The sequence below is a fragment of the Mastigoproctus giganteus genome, chromosome 3 (assembly GCF_048544385.1).
Source record: "Mastigoproctus giganteus isolate SK-2022 chromosome 3, ASM4854438v1, whole genome shotgun sequence".
In the NCBI taxonomy this organism is placed as follows: Eukaryota; Metazoa; Arthropoda; class Arachnida; order Uropygi; family Thelyphonidae; genus Mastigoproctus; species Mastigoproctus giganteus.
This window is the reverse complement of record NC_143577.1, coordinates 12,706,228-12,725,275: the sequence shown is the minus strand read 5'-3', so window position 1 is coordinate 12,725,275 and position 19,048 is coordinate 12,706,228. Positions and strand designations below refer to the sequence as shown.

Here is a 19,048-nt window from a genome sequence, read left to right as displayed (position 1 = left end):
AGATAGACTATGCAATCTTTGTGAACAGTTCGACTTGAGAATAAACAACACATTTTTCCAACACAAGGATATCCATAAATATACTTGGTCACAGGAGACAAGACAAATTAGATCAGTTATAGATTACATTATTTCAAAACATTCAGGGACATATGTATTGAAAGATGTCAGAGTTTATAGAGGAGCTGAATGTGGATCTGACCATTTTCTTGTTAAAACAACACTGAGGTGGAACTGGATTAAGAAAATATGTGTGGACAACCAACAATGCAGGGAAGAAGAAATGCTACAAGTGGATCAATTTAACGTTAACCTACTCCAGGACGACAGCATTAGAAACAACTTCACCCAGAGACTGGATGCTGCAATTAACATAGAGATAAAAGGTAATACTGAAGAAATCTACGAATATTTAAAAAATACTGTTAAAAAAATAGCTCATGAAATCCTAGACAAAAAGAAGAGCCAAGGACCAAAAAAGACCTGGATTACACAGAAGGTAAAAGCTGCCATAGAGGAAAAGAAACTTGCATATCAGAAATGGCTGGGTGATAGGAATGATGCATATAGGAACATTTATGTTGAAAAGAAGAAAATAGCCAATCGGTTGGTAGAAGTGAAAAATGAATGGGAAAGGAAATGCGCAACTATTAATAGCAAATTGGGCTTCAAGCAATCAGCGAAATCGTGGAAGGTCCTTAAAGACTTGAGAAAACAGAATAAACACAACACTGGTTTGCAGTTAATACCTTTGAAAGACTGGACGGAGTACTATGAAGGACTTTTAAAAGAAGACCGGGAAGAGTTCAAAATGATGGAGGATTTGGTGTAGAAGACTCGTGCTTAAAAGTTTCTGTCAGGGAAGTGGAACTCCTGCTAAAGGAAGGAAGGAATGGCAAACCACCTGGACCTGGAGGAGTTTACATGGAACTTCTGAAAAATGGAGGAAGAGGAGTGGCTGTTCTGATACAAAAACTGTTAAATAGTATACTGAGAGGAGAAGAAATACCGAAAGAAATGATAACAGGATATATTACATCAATTTATAAGAAGGGCGATCGGAAAAGCTGTTCAAATTACAGAGGAATGTGCGTCCTGAACTCGCTGTTAAAGATCCTTGGAAAATGGATCAGGAACCATTTAGAAGCTGGAATCGAGGTATCAGAAGAACAAAGTGGTTTTTCAGCCGGGAGGTCATGTATAGACCATATCTCAACAGTACGACAGATCCTTAAAAAATGCCAATCAAAAGGAAAAAAAATCTTTATGATTTTCATTGACCTTGAAAAGGCATATGACAGTGTTCCAAGAAAACTTATGGGAAGCACTGAAAGAGGCAAATATTGATGGACAACTGATTAACATTATTAAGGCAATTTACAGGAATAATAGATGCAAAATTAAAGTGGGATCAGCTTTGTCACCTGAAATCCACACTTCAAAAGGCTTATTACAAGGTTGTTGCATGTCACCAACGCTTTTCAAAATTTATATCGACATCTGCCTAAGATCCTGGTCAAAAAAATGTAATAAAATGGTATTGCCGATTAATAAGAACACCTATATTCACAATTTACTTTTTGCAGACGATCAGGTGGTGATAGCACAAGACTTAGGAGATGCAAAGTATGCATTTCGTCAATTGTTCGAGGAATATAAACAATGGGGTCTAAAAATCAATTTGAGCAAGACTGAAATGTTGTCTTCTGGGGTCCAGAACACATTCTAAATATTGCAGGTTTTAAAATCAAACAAGTCGATAAATTCAAATATTTGGGATCAATCTTACAAAGTGATGGATCATCCCAAGCAGAGATCAATAAGAGAATTGCAGACGGCAGAAAGGCTATCGGCATGTTAAACTCTTTTCTGTGGAGCAAAAATATCCTAAATAAAACAAAGAAACTTACATTTCAAATGATTGTACAAAGTCTTCTATTGTGTGGAGCGGAAACCTGGACATTGAATAGGCGAGCGTAAAACAATTTGCTCTTCACGGAAATGGATTTTTGGAGACCGCTCAGCAGGAACTTCTAGAAGAGACAGAAAACGGAATGAAGACATAAGGGAAAAAATGGAAGTGAAAAAGACTATTATTGACACCATCAAAGAAAAGCATTAACATGGTATGGACATGTAAAACGGATGCAAGAAACCAGATATCCAAAGGTTATCCTGGAATGGATACCTCCTGGAAGAAGGAGAAGAGGAAGATCTAGGAGGACATGGATGGATGGAGTACGGGAGTGCATGACAGCCCGGGGCTTAACCGACCAAGACATCTTGAACCGCACTTTATGGTGGGAAAAAATTCCTAACAAGAAATAACTTGTAGGCTGAGGAAACCCATTGTAAATGGAAACACTCCTCTTGAAGAAGAAGAAGAAGATTGTTGTAATATATGGCTTGATGGAGTTCTTAAGTAAACATTTCTTATACCAGTATTTGAATAATATTTTCAAATTTTATAATGATCAACTAAAATAAATAACACATGGTCTCAAAAACAAGTGTATGGCTGGGTAAGATTCAAAGTATTACCTTGCATATGGCTTTTTTAAAAAAAGAATTCCATGTTTAAAACTATAGTACTGACTCACAACAATTACAAACACACATTTTCAGATATCTTTCAGTGTAGTCAAAGTTTCAAATATACGTGGTGGTCCCTAATTAATGAAACATGTTTGATTGTAAATAACCACACCGTTTTAAATATTTATACAGCAGACTCTCGATTTACCGGGATTGGATTAACCGGGACACTTCAAGACTCCAAATAAAAAAAAATAATAAAAAAATCACCCAAAAATCATAAAATTTAAGTAATAACTAGAATAGGTATAAACAAACAAATAGGTATTTTGCAAGTCGTAAATAAGCGACAAGAATTGGCGTTATAAGTCGTCATTGGGAGATTAATGTGCCTGTTATCTTGCAACCCCTGCCGTCTTCAGAGCCGCCGCTCAAAAAAAAAAAAAAAAAAGGAGACCAAATGTTTAGTGTGTTTTAGTGTGTCATGTTGCATCGATTGTTGTGTTCCATCGCACCGCAAAAAGACAAATTTTGTTTCGTTATTTATGTCAGAATCGCAAAAATAATGGGTAAACACAAAAGAGTTGCCCTTTCAGTTAAACAGACTTGAAATTATTCAAAAGTTTGAAAACTGTTAATCCGTTAAATCTCTAAAGAACCATTATGATGTTGGTGACCAAACCATACGCAACATTGTAAAAAATAAAGGGAAGCTATTAGATTTAAAATCAACATCGCAAAAAATAAAGGGAAGCATCGTATTGGACATACGAGTAGTATGTGGTAAGTTTGTTTTTTATTTATCGCCATATTTTTTACGTAGGTTGCTTGAACGTTTTTTGATACAGTAAGTCCCCGACTTATGCAACTATGGATTTGCGTAAATTTGTTTTCACTCAATTTTTTTTATTTTGTTTTTTAGGATTGTAAAATTTAAAACAACAAAAAATAATAATAATAATAAGCAATCAATAACGGTGATCACGGCATGCACAAATTGCACAAATGGGATATGGAGTAACAAGCAAAAAAATAAGAAAGAAGAGAAGATTCTTACAATTATTTATGTGTTTTTTTTTTTTTTTTATGTGGCTGAAGATTTCAGTGACGGGGACACACACTTTACCATAATAACTTGAAAATCCACAGAATTCCAGCTATCGGTATCATCACAAATGCAAGAAGATCAAGCTTACTACCTGTTTATAATAGATTGCGCTAACAGAAAAGCCAAATAAAGCGGAAAGTGCAAATTGTTTTTATTGTTTTTTGGTGCCTTCCAGAAATGTGCTTTAGTAAAATGTGAGCTCACGCTGGGTGATAATAGTGAGTTTTCGCCTTAACCCTGTGAAGTTCTTTACAGAAAATTTCATTTTGACCATTATTGTGGTACCGACTAAGAGAATAATTACAACAGTACTAGTAAATCTACCAAGAAAAGGAAAGCGATCGATTTGGATCAGAAAATTAAACTAATAAGAATGTATGAAAATGGTCAAACATTAAAAAGTATCGCGCTGAATTCAGATTTGTCAATAGTAATACAGTAGCAATATGTTACTAGTCATTCCCAAGTTACATAAAACTCGAGGAAGTAAGAAGTCCTGGACTTCTTACTTCCTCGGTATGTTGGGGACTTCTGTATTTTTGGATTAACCAGGAAATCAATTATCTGGGATTTGTTTTTTACCATCTATCCTGGAAAATCGAGAGTCTACTGTATTTTAATTAATGCTAACACAACAGAAAGGGCACATAAATATAAAGAATCAAAAAAACATTACGTCTATTCAATATGGCTGCCATTTTGGTCTTCACAAAATCGTAATCTCTTGAGCACAAGGCAACACACAGCAAAGCACATTCCTTCAGAAATATTCTCAAATTCTCTAACTGTTGACTGCTGGAGCTTCAGCAGAGACCTGTGCTTATTATTAAAATACAATCAAAGCTCTATATTGACCTCCCCAGGGAATGAGAAAAACAATATAGTATAATCTTATTTATAATATGTACTACAGTATTAAACAAGAAAATTATGATTGTAAATTTTGCATTGATCGTAGAGTGCAGTAAAGTTACAATTAAATTGTAAATTTCACTACATAGACTACCTACCTATTAAGGCCTAACAAGAGAATTGTTTCATACTTTAAAATATCTCTCAAAACATGTTGTTTCGATGGTAGAACATGTTTTAAAATAGAATTATGAAGATGCACAATAGCAGTTATTTCAATTTCACAGTCAGGCCGCACTTGAAAAAATCAACATACAAATTCTAATCCTTGATGAGATTAGAAGTTTCACTGAAACTTCTTGTTCAACCACAGTAGGTTACTCATCAGCAGCATCAGTACAAATTTCAGAAAATTTCATTATGTCTGCAATGGGTTCCTCTTCATTTGTGCATATCCTGAAACATTCAATGTCTGCATCCACTTCTGCATAATCTTTGAAGCTTAAGTTTTAAGTTTAGGCCTATGCATGATGACGCACATGCTCAAATATTTATTCCTTGTTATCAGACTGTTCTTCGCAATTAATAGAGGAAGAAGCATGTGAAACTTCACACATTGCATCATTTAAGGCAGTAAATCCAGCATATTTGAAGCAGTTGGCGATCACTTTTTAATCAACTTCATCCCATGCTGAAACATAAATATATTGCCTACAGGATGTTGATTTCGCATTGAAATATGCTTTCAAGACATAGCACAATTTTGTTTAATAACTTCTTCGGTAGTTTTTCTTAAAACACTGGATTACACTTTGATCAAGTGGCTGAAGAACTGACATCATATTTAGTGGCAGGTACTTGACATTGATTGCACATAGATACTTAACAATGAGGGGTGCAGTTATCCACAAACAGCAAAAGTTTCCCATTCTTCTTACTCATCCTGTAATCTGATTTCTGATCCATTCTTCGTTGATATGTGATGTCATCCATGCCTTTTGGGTTGCTCGATACATAGTCGGTGATGTTTTCAAAGCTTTAAAGCATCAAGGCTACTGAGCTTTTCTAATGATTAAAGAGTCCAGTTTATCAGCATTGAAGATGTCATTGTAGTCATATGTCAGCAGAACATTTTTTAAATGATTGTCCAATCCTCTGTAGCATCAATGTCCATGGTTGCACTTTTGCCACACACTTTTTTTGAAAGGTAGGCCATGACAAGTCTGAACCCATCCATCTGAACTTTTAAATTCTTCACCATCCATTTTATGCACAAATGATTCAGTCTTAGCTTTTAAAAGATTACCATCTACAGGAATGGTTTTTTTTACACATCGTCATTGGCATTCTAAAAGTACCTTTTCAAGATCTGGATACTTTGCCTTTCATGCTTGAATCTTACCTGGTGCAGCAGATTTCTCTGAGCTTTCAGTCTTTTAGATAGAATAGTGAACAGAGGACTCTTAGGAATGCTGAAGTGTTTGGTGATGTCAGTCTTAGAATGCACACTGTTATTTACAGCTTGCAAAATCCTAATTTTATCTGCGATTGGCAAAGCTGTCTGCTTTCTTGGAGCCATACCAATAAATATACACTTATTAAGTTTAGCTAGGGCTTATGCTTATCGTACTCACTTCTCATAAAAAGCATAAGTTCCAGCTAAACTTAATGACGAAAACAATGGTATTATAAGTCCTTGCTATAAAAAAAGTATTAAACATGCACTCTATAACTAATGAAATTAACTTCTAACTGATGTTCATTTCATTACCGCCCTGCGAGAAAAGAGCGTGGAAAATTTTAACAAATGATTTCTCATTCTCAGGCTGCAAACTCAATTACCTCAATATTTAAAGTGGTCTATCATTTTTTTAATGTGAATATTGTAATAAAAAAGTAAAAATTAAATTCAGATTAAGAGGTAGAAATTTATGGTTGTTATAGAGAAATCCTTTTATTTTCAGTGTCATTATACAGAATGTAGAATAGCATTAGGTTAATGAGAAATTGGCTGTGACCAACCACATAGGACGTTATAACATGTTGAGATGTTAAAAAGAGGGTCACTGTAAAGAGTTTGACTGTAATTTATCCTCTAAGATTCTTCACAAAAAATAATCACAGGGTGTTAAATCTGGAAAGCACAGTTGGTCAATCAGTGGAACCATGCTGTCTAATTCAGTGACCTGGAAACTTTTCATTTAAGAATTCATAGACAGTTTTTGCATATTGTGGGTGCTCACCTGGACTATCAAATGGGGAATGTTTAAATCCTTGTTAAAGGGTTTTTAAGAGAGTAATAAACAGAGTTATGGTGATTAACAATTCCATTTACTTTAAATGTGGCTTCATCAATCTCCACAAAGCATTGTAAATGCTATCTGGGTTTGTTACACTCAGCCAAAAACTTTTTTCCAACCTTCTGTCTGGTCCCCTCATTCAAACTTTCTAACAACTTGCGATGATAAACCTTGTATTTAAGTTTATGACTCTGTTTAAGTTTGTTTTAGGTATTTTAAGTTCCAAATTGGCAGGTGTCTTTGAGATAAAAAGTTTACCAGATTTTGATAGATTGTGCGCTGTTCCTACTTTTTCAAACTTCCACTTCATCTAAATTATATGTGGTTTATGTCAAAAAAACTTGAACTGGCATGCAGCTCCTGAGCATTTTCATTTTTCATATTTTGCATGCCACTTTACAATGTTAATTCTCTCCTTCATTGTAGGGCCCAAGCAAATTAATTATTCTGAAACAAAACAAAAAAAAGCTATTTTTTAAATAACTTACACTTATTTTACATCAGCAGTTATTCAAAATAGTTTCATTACTTATGGACTATCTGTATTTTATTATTAAATTTAAAATATTTAATAAATATATTTTTTATTACTAATTTTGACTTGGTGCATTATGACCTGAACTGCCTATGTGCCATTAAAATAAACTAACCATTTTATCCATTGATTCTTTACATGAGCCCCTTTTATCCATTGTGCCTATAATATCTTTTTTTTTTTTTTTGGTAGTTGTTGGCGCATCGGCTTCTGTGGCCATAGTGCACCTCCCAAGGTTTTTTTTGCAGTACTTTGATCCAAGCCTGAGGCGGGATTCGAACCCGCTACCTTTGGGTTGCCAGGCAGGCACTTTACCCACCCAGCTAGCCCGGTCGGCCTATAATATCTTGATTTGCATTGACAGTTAGTGATTTTCCAAAATATCAATTAAAAATAACTTTTTAAATTGCATTTAAAAATAACTCAAAGTCTAGTTATCATAAACTTGATTCTTGGTTGAACCTCTTTGAATCGTATGTGATTTATGTTGTGGATGCAAAATCCAAGGCCCATATTGTGAACAAATGTATTTTCAAGAGCAGTTTTGATAATGTATAATAGATTTACAGTAGAGCTGAAATGTGTGGAGGAAATGTAAACCGCAACATTTGCTGTTTTATCAGTAATAGTAAGTGTAAATTGTGGTTATTACTTCCTGTTTAGCTTTGAGAATATGTTGTCCACCATGAGTATATTTCAAGGACTAATAATAAAAACTATATGCAACTAGGCATAATATCACAAGTGAAATTATCTATAATACCGATGTAGATAAACCGTAGATAGCTCTTAATGCAAAAATTATGAAGGTAGTGTAAAAGCCATCATGTTTTTGCTTTTTAGAACTATCTATGGTGTATTTACACTGATATAATATAGATTATTTCAAGCTCTTATGATATTATGCCTAGTTGCATTTAGTTTTTATTATAGTATTGTCATGTACACCTTTTGGCATCTCTCATATTGTGGAATTAACTTCACAACTGGGTTGTCATGTTGCCAGGGCACAGTAGTAGATACAGAGTGGACTCTCCCATAGGCAATAATGTTAGCTTTTTTTATCTGGTAAAGTGCACAGAAAGTGGAGCCATCATTGTATGAACATGGAAACAGGCTGGAACATTGTGAAGAGTTCCTGGAGAATTTTCTACAGTTTCATAGTTGTAATGGATACTATATCGATTCACTGATTATTAGTATGAGATACTCATAATTAATTATTATTTCCATACAAAAAAAGATGCTATGAAAGATGGCTGAATAGTGAAATATAAACTTAAGTAAATATTTCAATAATAAATAAATAACGGTCGTAATAGCCATGTGGGAACGCTGCAGATGGTGGTTTTCTCTTTCCTCAGTTCAAATTTGTTTATTTTCTTCCCTACGTTTTTCTCCCCCTCCCCTTTTTTTTTTCTCCTTCTTATACTTTATATTTATTTCTTCAGTGCGATATGGTAATTTACTTATGTTTTTACAAATATATAATAATTTAATAAACAATTTTTTTATATTTTTAATGATTTTTTAATACAATGGCCACACATTGCCTAAAATGTAGCCTAGGAGATTAAAATGACAGTCATGTGTACCAGTTGTAATAAACATTAATAAATACAGAATTTTATGTACACACTACTGGGTTCAGGTATGTAATAATAAAAGGTTTCAGTACAGTGAGACAAGTGCACTGTACTGAAACCTACTATAATTACCCACAATTTTATATACAGTAGTATATATATAAATTCTTTGTTTATTAATGTTTATTGCAACTGGCACACATTGGCTGTCATCTTAATCTCCTTCTAGGCTGCATTTTAGCCAAGTCTGGCCACATTATATTTTAAAATATTACTTATTTGATCTTAACTCCATAAATCTACATTTGCTCACTTTGACTAACCTCAACTCTTGTTTTAGGTTTCGATTTAATGAACTGAACTCCTTTTGACTTCAGTTTTAATTTTTATTTAATTCTTTTCCTTTATTTATTTATTATTTTAGGCCTTTCATCCTATGAAACGAACTCTGCATCATTTAGCTGCTAAATGAGAGCAAAGTGGAGGAGAAATTGTTGAAGTTAAACATAAGAAAAGCACCTGGGTGGATGGGATCTATCCAGTTATATTAAAGGAGGTGGCAAAGCAACTAAGCAAACCCTTAGCCATAATTATGAGAGCATCCTTGGACTCAGGGGAGGTTCCCACGGACTGGAGATGTGCAAATGTATCCCCAATTCACAAAAGGGGATCGAAGGGTGACACGAGTAATTACAGACCAGTTAGTTTAACTTCTGTTCCGGGTAAAATAATGGAGTCACTGGTTAAAGATGCATTGCAGGATCATCTAGACAAGACTGCAGCAATAATTCAGACACAGCATGGGTTTGTTAAGGGAAAGTCTTGTCTGACAAATTTGATTGGTTATTATGATGTGGTTACAAAGGAACTGGATGCAAAAAAATAATTTTGATATCATATATTTGGATTTCAGGAAAGCTTTTGACACTGTTGTGCATGGAAGACTATTGTACAAATTGGAGCAGAATGGTGTTAAGAGTAAGTTGCTACAATGGATAAAAGGATGGTTAAGTGGGAGAAGACAGAGGGTGGTAATCAATGGGTGCTGCTCTTCATGGACTAATGTTATTAGTGGAGTCCCACAGGGTTCGGTGTTGGATCCACTGTTGTTTTGTATATTTATCAATGATATTGATGAAGGTATATCAAGCTTAGTGTTGAAGTTTGCAGATGATACAAAGGTTGGCAGGGTTGTTAATGACAGGAATGGCAGTGTGCTACTGCAACTGGATCTAGATAATTTGGGCAGATGGGCTAAGAAGTGGCAACTGAAGTTTAACCTTGACAAATGCAAAGTACTGCATATGGGTAGAAGTAACCCCAGAGAAACGTACCAACTGTGTGGTACTACACTTAAGGTGGTAGAAAATGAAAAAGACCTGGGAGTAATTGTGCAGTCAGATATGAAGTTTTCTGAGCAATGCAGACAGGCTGCCATGGCAGGTCATGGGGTTTTGTCAATGATATATAGGAATTTTGCTAGCAGGGAAAAGGAGGTGATTGTCCCTCTGTATAAGGCAGTAGTCAGGCCATGCCTTGAGTACTGCGTACAGGTCTGGAGGCCTCATTTTAGGAAGGATGTCGATTTGCTTGAGCGTCTACAGAGAGGGGCAACAAGATTGGTGAGGGGAATGAAGGCATCCTCTTACCAAGAGAGGCTCAAGTTCTGCAAAGTGCAGTGGCTGGAGACTAGGTACCTGCGCGGTGATCTGATTGAGGTGTATAAGGCCTTGAATGAGTTGAGCACGCTGAATTCTGATGGGATCCTTCTACTTGTTCAGATTACGAACCTAAGGGGGTATAAATTCAAATTAAGAAAAGACAGATGTAGAATAGATGTGCGGAAATGATGGGTAATTGCTGGAACTAACTTCCATCTGTCATTGTGGAAGTTGATAGGTTGAATAAATTTAAGGAGGAACTGGACAGGCATTAGGAGGGAATGGTGTGATTTTATTTATTTTTTTTTTTTGGCTAATGCTGCATAAGCATCACATGCTACTACTACTAACCAGAGCCACTAATATATATATATATATATATATATATATATATATATATATTATGTGAGGTAAAAGTTAGGTAAAAGTAATAAAAATAAATAAATATGGCTATGTAGCTATCATTAGAGGCAGCAAATGCACATCCTCCACATGATGCCTAATTATATCTGATAATTAAAATAATTATGATATTTAAATAAAATCATCAGCCAGTAGTACGGCAATAATGCAGAGCGAAATAAAACGCAAAATAATATAAATAAACAAACAGGGAAGGGAAAGTAGAGATAATAGGACAAAAAGGTAGTCGATAATCCCCTATATAATTTAGTCATTAAACCCAATTAATAGAAAACGATATAAATTTAAATAATGCCAATTATAAATAATTTAGCGGTACCGCCCTTGAAGGTACCAGTTCCAAAAGACGTGAAATATCACCAAAAAAGGGTTAAAGAAACTACCTAAAAACTAAAATATCAAAATAATAGACTGACCATCATGCCCCATATCGACAGAGGACCACGAGGCCAATAATGGTCATGGAATCGCTGCATTTCAATCGTCATACAAATCATCGCAAAGGCAGAAATATCGAAGAACCAAACCACCCCTCCATTCTCCGATAGATCAACCAATGCAGAGGATTTGCATGGCGGTGGTCCTTATGCAGCGAAAAATAATCTATAGAACAGACAGCACTCTTGATCAGAGCCACACCACTGACATAATGCAAGCTTAACCAGCTTATATAATAGAAAGGAAAAGAATAGGTGGCGGCACAGGTGCTGCTTATTTAGCATAACAACCCACTACTACCACTCATTTATATTATGTGAGGTAAAAGTTAGGTAAAAGTAATAAAAATAAATAAATATGGCTATGTAGCTATCATTAGAGGCAGCAAATGCACATCCTCCACATGATGCCTAATTATATCTGATAATTAAAATAATTATGATATTTAAATAAAATCATCAGCCAGTAGTACGGCAATAATGCAGAGCGAAATAAAACGCAAAATAATATAAATAAACAAACAGGGAAGGGAAAGTAGAGATAATAGGACAAAAAGGTAGTCGATAATCCCCTATATAATTTAGTCATTAAACCCAATTAATAGAAAACGATATAAATTTAAATAATGCCAATTATAAATAATTTAGCGGTACCGCCCTTGAAGGTACCAGTTCCAAAAGACGTGAAATATCACCAAAAAAGGGTTAAAGAAACTACCTAAAAACTAAAATATCAAAATAATAGATTTTGTATTTTTTTTAATATTTCATTAATTAAATATTTCTTAGTTGTATCAATTATTACGATAAATTACCTTAAATGTTCTTTCAGAAATCGGTGGAATCGCACTCCAGCTTTGTTACAAAAGAAATACTTCTTTCTGTCCACGATGTCAGAGATAATTACACAAATAATTATAATAACGATAAAAGCAACGTAAATCAAACTTGCTACGCTCCATTAACGCTATTCAAAAACAATAACGGCTTTATTAAAATTGGGCATGCACATTAGTACTCTGTGTATTTTGACAGCTGCGTTAATTCCATGTTCATACAATGAGGGCGCTGGGAGTAAATCAGGGGAGTGTCCACTCTGTATCTACTACTCTCTGTGCCAGGGTACCTGCCCACTCACTGATGAAAGGCCAACAAGCCTGGGTAGCAGTACCCACCGAGAATAAGTAACTAATAGACTTCTCTATTAGTGAAGCGTTACTTATTCGAGGTAGTGCAATATATGGTATCTTGTTGTGAAGGATGATTACAATATGAGATACAGATGAAATGATGCCTTTTACACTACTTTCATAGTTTTTGCTTTAAGAGCTATCTATGGTATATATACACTGATATTATATATTCAGGGACTAATGAATGAAGTCCACTAAAATATCAAATAAGTATTGACAAGTGTAAAGCAATTCATATTGTTAAATGTTTGCAATTTCTAAGAGTTGAATGGCAAACTCACAATAATTAATTTTTTAATGTATTTATCTCTTTGTTCTATTTTTGTATTACTGTCTTGGGATAATTCTGTCTTCTCCAGTGACAGCAACAGGCTTAGGTGTCTACTCACTTTAGAAACAATATCATTATCCATGATATTTAATTCATCTCTTTTGGCAATGCTGTTCAAATTACAATCCAAATTAGTAATTTTAAGTTGACTTATGGAATGAAACTGTCATTTCTAAAGTGAATATAAACCCAAGGACATTGTTGTCATTGGAGGGAAAGAGTCTCCTAGACAACAGTGGGCTTGGTACTGTGTTCAAGTATGGAGACTTCATCTGAAAAAAGACATTGTGCTTCTTGAAAAGGTCCAAAGATGGGTAACTTGAATGGTGAGATCGTAAGAAGGACGACCATAAGAGGATCTCTCTGATTATGTGAGCTACAGAGCTTGGCAACCAGCCACCTCAGAGGTGACTTGATTGAGGTGTATAAGGCTCTGAGAGGGATTGAATGAGGGCAGAATTCTCACTTTTATAAAGAATTCCAGAACTAGGAGTCATAAATTCAAATTACAGGGGTTGAGGTTTGGATTAGATTGTAGGAAGTTTCCTTTTAGCCAATGAGTTGTTGATTGTTGGAATAGGTTGCCCTCGGAGGTAGTTGAGGTTGACAGTCTGATAAATTCAAATGTAAACAGTTACCTGTGTGAGGAGGAAAGCATAATATGGTGAATACTATTACTATTTACAACAAGGCATTAAAATGTAATTCAGAGATATGTCTGTTATCTAATTATTTCAGTACTTGTATTTAAAAAAAAAAAAAAAAAAAAAAACCTGCTTCTTTACCAGCTTTTAATTTAGTTATTACAGAAATATGAATTATTGATTTCTTTATTTCAAGTTTTAAAAAATGCAAACAATTGCTTATAGGAGCAGGATGAAAATTCAGTTCGATGGAGAAAAATCCCCCCCCCCCCACCAATGAGGTCATTCCATCTATAGCATCTCCAAAAGCATCTTAACCAAATTTTACTATATAAACTATTTCTGTATTGCTCTTCCAAAGTATATTCCATCTTTTGTTTAATGTTATAGGGCATCAAGCACCAGCACATATAATCAGATGTGATGATCAAAAAACTCTTTATGAAACTGATACAGAAAATGGACAACAGAGTATCATTGTTCCATATTATTATCCATCATGTGAGTAATATGTATTTATTCATTGTTTTAAAGTAATTTTAAAATGCTTGGTTTTTTTTTAAATTGAAATATGAAAAATTATTTTAACATTATTAAAAGCCTTTTTCTATTTGATTTGTTTGGTTCATATTACACAAGAAAGACAGCAAGTGTCATTCAGGGTGTCACATAGACATAAGCAGTGCAGAACCGGAATTTAGGGAATACAATGTATACAGAAAGGATAGGCAGGACAGAAAGGGAGGAGGGATTATGCTGTTAGTTAAGAAACACATAAAATCTAAGTAAGTGCATCCAATTGATATTGGTGGACAATGCAATATTGAGTCTGTTTGGTGTGACATAAGCACTGGGAAAGGAAAAATGAGAGTAGGTGTGTGTTTTATGCCAAATGAATCCGATGAGTATAATGAGCAATTGTGCAGAGAAATAGTGGGCCAGTAAATGAAGAGTGTCTTATAATGGGGGATTTTAATTTCCCAGAGATTGACTGGAATTTGTGGGTTGGTCACACACACACTAGCAAGGCTTTTGTGGATTTATTGGATGATTGTTTTCTACAGCAGCATGTTCAGGAGGCAACTAGAGGGAGTAATACTCTTGATCTGATTATCAGTAGTGATTCTTCATGCATCAAGAATCTGCAGATAAAGGAACCACTAGGTGGCAGTGATCACAGTGTGCTGAAGTGGGATTTACTCAAAGGGATAACTACCATCAGGGGGAAAGGGAAGGGTTTTTGCTTTTGCAAAGGTGACTACGGTGGTCTGAGACAGTATTTAAATTCTATACGGTGGGACCAACTGATGATGTTACCAACAGCAAATTCAAAATGGGAGGCATTCAAAGAATTAATCTTGGAAGCTACTAGGCTTTTCATACCAACAAAGAAATATTGTTCAAGATTTAGGCCTAAATGGATGTCAGATGAACTAATTAGACATGTGACAGAGAAGAAAAATGCATGGGATACATATAAATTAACATGTGACACAGAAGCCTATGATAGATATAAGCTGGTCTGTAACCAAGCTACAAAGGAGGTTAGGCAGGCAAAGGCAGATTACGAGAAATCTTTGGCAAAGAATGCAAAGAAAAACAGCAAAGAGCTCTTTACTTATGTAAACTCTAGAAGGAAGGGGATGAATCAGATTGGTCCACTTGATATCGATGGTTCAACTGTTGATGATCCTGCTCAGGTAGCTAACAAACTACACTGACAGTGGTAGAGAGTGATAGAGTGACAGTCTAGCAGGTTGCTTTCTCCTGGCATCTGCCACACTCAGGCATAACTGTCAGACTAGTAGACTACATACCATGACTCGTCATTCCAAATCACAACTTTCATTTGGTCTACAATCTAAGAATGGTGAGCCTTACACCAAGCTAGACAGTCTCGAACATTATTTGAGATGATTAGTGGCTTGTGGGTGGCTATATGACTGTGGTAGCTTATATCATCTACTGTGCTGTGCTGTGCTGTGCTGTGTTGTGTTGTGTTGTGTCGTGTCTCAGTCATCTCACTGAGGACCTGTTTAAATTGTCGGCTTGTCAACCTGCATTCTGATTGAATGATTCTTTGTAGGGTTCCTCTGTTACATTCTCTCTGCTTTGGCAATTTTGCTTGTGTCATATCATGATGGTTTCAGTCTGCTTCCATTTGCAGATCATATCACTATTTATCAACCTAGGATTTTCAATGCTGTTGAAATGTCATGTACAGACTAATTGTTTATGTGGCACCCTATTATCATTCTGTGCTGGAAGTCTGTGAACTCTGTTGATCGTGGCATCTTGCATTCACAATTGTAATGCCGTCTCATCAAAGGCCTATGAACAAATACACAACTATATTTATAGTTGTGTCTGACACGTGGTGCTTTGGTGGTCATTTATCAACAGAGGGATGTCATGATATTGGGTTGTGTGTGTATATACATTCAGTGATCAGTAAATTGTGACCACCCCATCCATAATGGACTGTGCCGCATAGTTTGCATTATAAAAAGCCAAATAGCTTCATATGCTAGAGCAGTGGGACATAGTAGTAGCAGTTATGGGACATAGTAAAGATAGGACGTAGCAATGGTTTGGGGAAACTGCTAGTTGGAGTGGGAGAAAGAGGTATTGCAGATATTCGTTTTATTGATAATGTGGATTTAACACTCATGGATTCTTGTATGAGGCCATATATGCTAATGAGTCTTCTGATGCTAGAGGTATGTGTGAACGAGAATGACATTTTGAATGAATAAACAAAACTAAAGCTAACAATCTTTAAAAAAAAAAATATATATATATATATATATATATAAAAAAAAACACTTTAGTTTAAACTGTGTTCCTAGTAGTGGTATAAATGTTGCTAATAAAATGGGTAAAATGGATTTAAACTCTTTGTTAGGGCAACTAACACAGAAATCGCAAAGAGAGAATGTATAGCTTTAGTAATGCATGTATTCATTTGCAGTAGGACACCCTAGATCTGTTATACAAAGTCTACCACTTTTTAGTAGATAGTGCACTGTTCCCACTTCATCATAACTGTGGATTTTGTGCTAGTTTATGGAATCATTGCATGTGGGTGATCTCGTGTAGAGTTGTACCTGCTAAGGGTTTAATATAAAAGGCATGTGCACTGAGTTATAGGTAGATTGAACATAATAGGACAAGTAAAGGATGTAGATCCATCCATAAGATGTGTTATAGTAGCTTGTTGTATAGTAGACATGTTCATCCTTCACAGAGAAAGAGTGGATATCCAAATTTGACCGTTGGGAACATATTATGTGAATAGTAAACAGAAAGTAAGGTGATCGTTCATCCTAAGCCAAGTAATCACCATAAATGAACTAAATAATGGGGGGTTCTTCAGAGATTTGTGAATTTGTTCCTCTTGTTTTCAGCCTTCCTTGATGACAGCTACAATGGAACACATAGAAAGTCTTAATTTTACTGATTTAGGTCTTACATATTGGTGAGATCTAAGCATTGGGCATATGAGAAAATGTGGGCTGTAAAGCTTATCAACTAGACACTCTAATGGGGGGGCCTGATTTTTGTATAGGGTAAACAAATGAGTAAAATGAATGAGTAAAGTACATGCTCACTAGTAGATGAGACAAAAACCTGGAGGCATAAATATAATATAAACTCTTACAGAGTAATAGAAGACTGGTTCTTTTGAAGTTAGGTTTGGGTATACTAAAGATCATTGGAATAAATTATCTCCCAAGGTAGTGCTGAGGTGGAAAGTTTGACAAAGTGCACTGCGAAATTAATAGTCACTTTGGGTTATGGGAAACATTTTAATTGGAGAAATTTTTTTTATATGCTGACTGATGCAGAATAAGTTTGTTTTTTTCACGTTATTTGGCCACTAATACTAGAATAACAAATTGCAGCATAAATTATGTTTGCAAAGACTGTTACAGTTTCCCAAAGAAAAAAGTCTGAGCATACCAGTCCAAATTGCAGCCCAGACTGTCAAACGAGGAGTGTTTAAAGCCTTTTTAAAGAATTGATAGGAGTTGTTAAGAGAGTAATAAACACAATTGTGGTGATTAATTTAGCCCATAAAACGTTGTCAACAATATCTGGTTTATAACACTCATGACCGAAAAAGCACTTGGCAAATTTAAATCTTCTGTTTTGGTTGTTCTCGTTCAAACTCTGTAACAGTACAAGCTAACTTTGCTTTGAGATTTTTTTGATATCTCTCTTAAGTTCCAAATTGGCAGATGTCTTTGTTATGCAAAGGCTACCAGTTTTTAGCAAAACTGGTAGCCTTCATCAAAACTGTGGATGGTGTACATCCAAAGAACTTCTTAAACTGGAGATGTGGAAAGTTCGAAATATGAAAATCTTTTCATATTTTGCATGCCACTTTATGATGTCAACCCTCTCCATTGTAAGGCTTGTGGTACTTTTCCTATGTTCAAATTATTCTGAAACAAGAAAAAAAAGAAGATCATAAACTGTTTTTCAAATAACTTAGACATATTTCTATCAGCAGTCATTCGAGATAGTTCAAGACAACCAAAATGTCTTAATTAAAGAATTTCTAAGAAAAGAACAGTGTCTTGAAAACATCAGTTTCCATTCCAAGCATATACCAAGGAATTTAACAGTGTCAATCAGCAATAGCAAAATGGTATTCACTATTACTTCCAAAGGAATAAAAGCATCAGAATAAAAAAAAAAAGGTAATGTACTTTGATTTATTTCAATTTATAATAGAATGAAAAAAAAAAAAAACAGATAAGGAAACTTGTCTACTAAAGAACTCACATAAGAATTACAGATAATGCAAATTAAGGGTATTAAACAACCCCTCCCCCCAAAAAAAACATTGTCAGCATAGATAATAAAAAAAATTGGAAGCAAAATAAAACAGTATTAAATTGGTCTCCCTCAGGATGCAGATAATGCTGCATCCTGAGGGAGACCAATACTAGTTGTCTTTATAAAAGACATTTAAATTCAAAACAAAGTTTATTTCTTGAAACAAACATCATAAGTTGTTATAGTTTCAACATAAGACAGGTGTGTCAGACTGGTTTACTGGGGGACTGCATGTGCCTGCCCCCACAATGTTTGTTGTGTGGCCCCTCAATGTTGTCAACTTTTACAGCACATTTAACTACATAAAAATAACCTAAATGGTAAATGGTGACACTTCAAGGAGATACACTAATATTAAATTAATAAGTTATACAAACTTTTATAAATGTATAGTAATGAGATCTCCATCTCCCCCCCCCCCCCCAAGAACTTTGTGTGGCCCCTGAGCATTTATGAGTTTGATACTCCTGCTTTAATTTAATAAAAATCCTTGAGTAGACATAAACCACTTACTGCAATTGAGTCAGAAGCAGCAGATATATCAAGAAATAATGAGAAGCATATTTTAAATTACAAATTGAATTAATGTGTATAAATT

The 19,048-nt window shown here is 34.9% G+C and overlaps 1 protein-coding gene across 1 annotated transcript in view; it reads left to right on the top strand.

The window, feature by feature from the left end:
* Positions 1–19,048, top strand: part of LOC150087723 (tumor protein p73-like) — a 104,342-nt gene that overhangs the window by 40,351 nt on the left and 44,943 nt on the right. Inside the window, exon 7 of the mRNA XM_090369920.1 lies at positions 13,996–14,106. Coding sequence (XP_090226046.1) covers positions 13,996–14,106 — 111 coding nt within the window. The remainder of the gene's footprint in view (positions 1–13,995; positions 14,107–19,048) is intronic.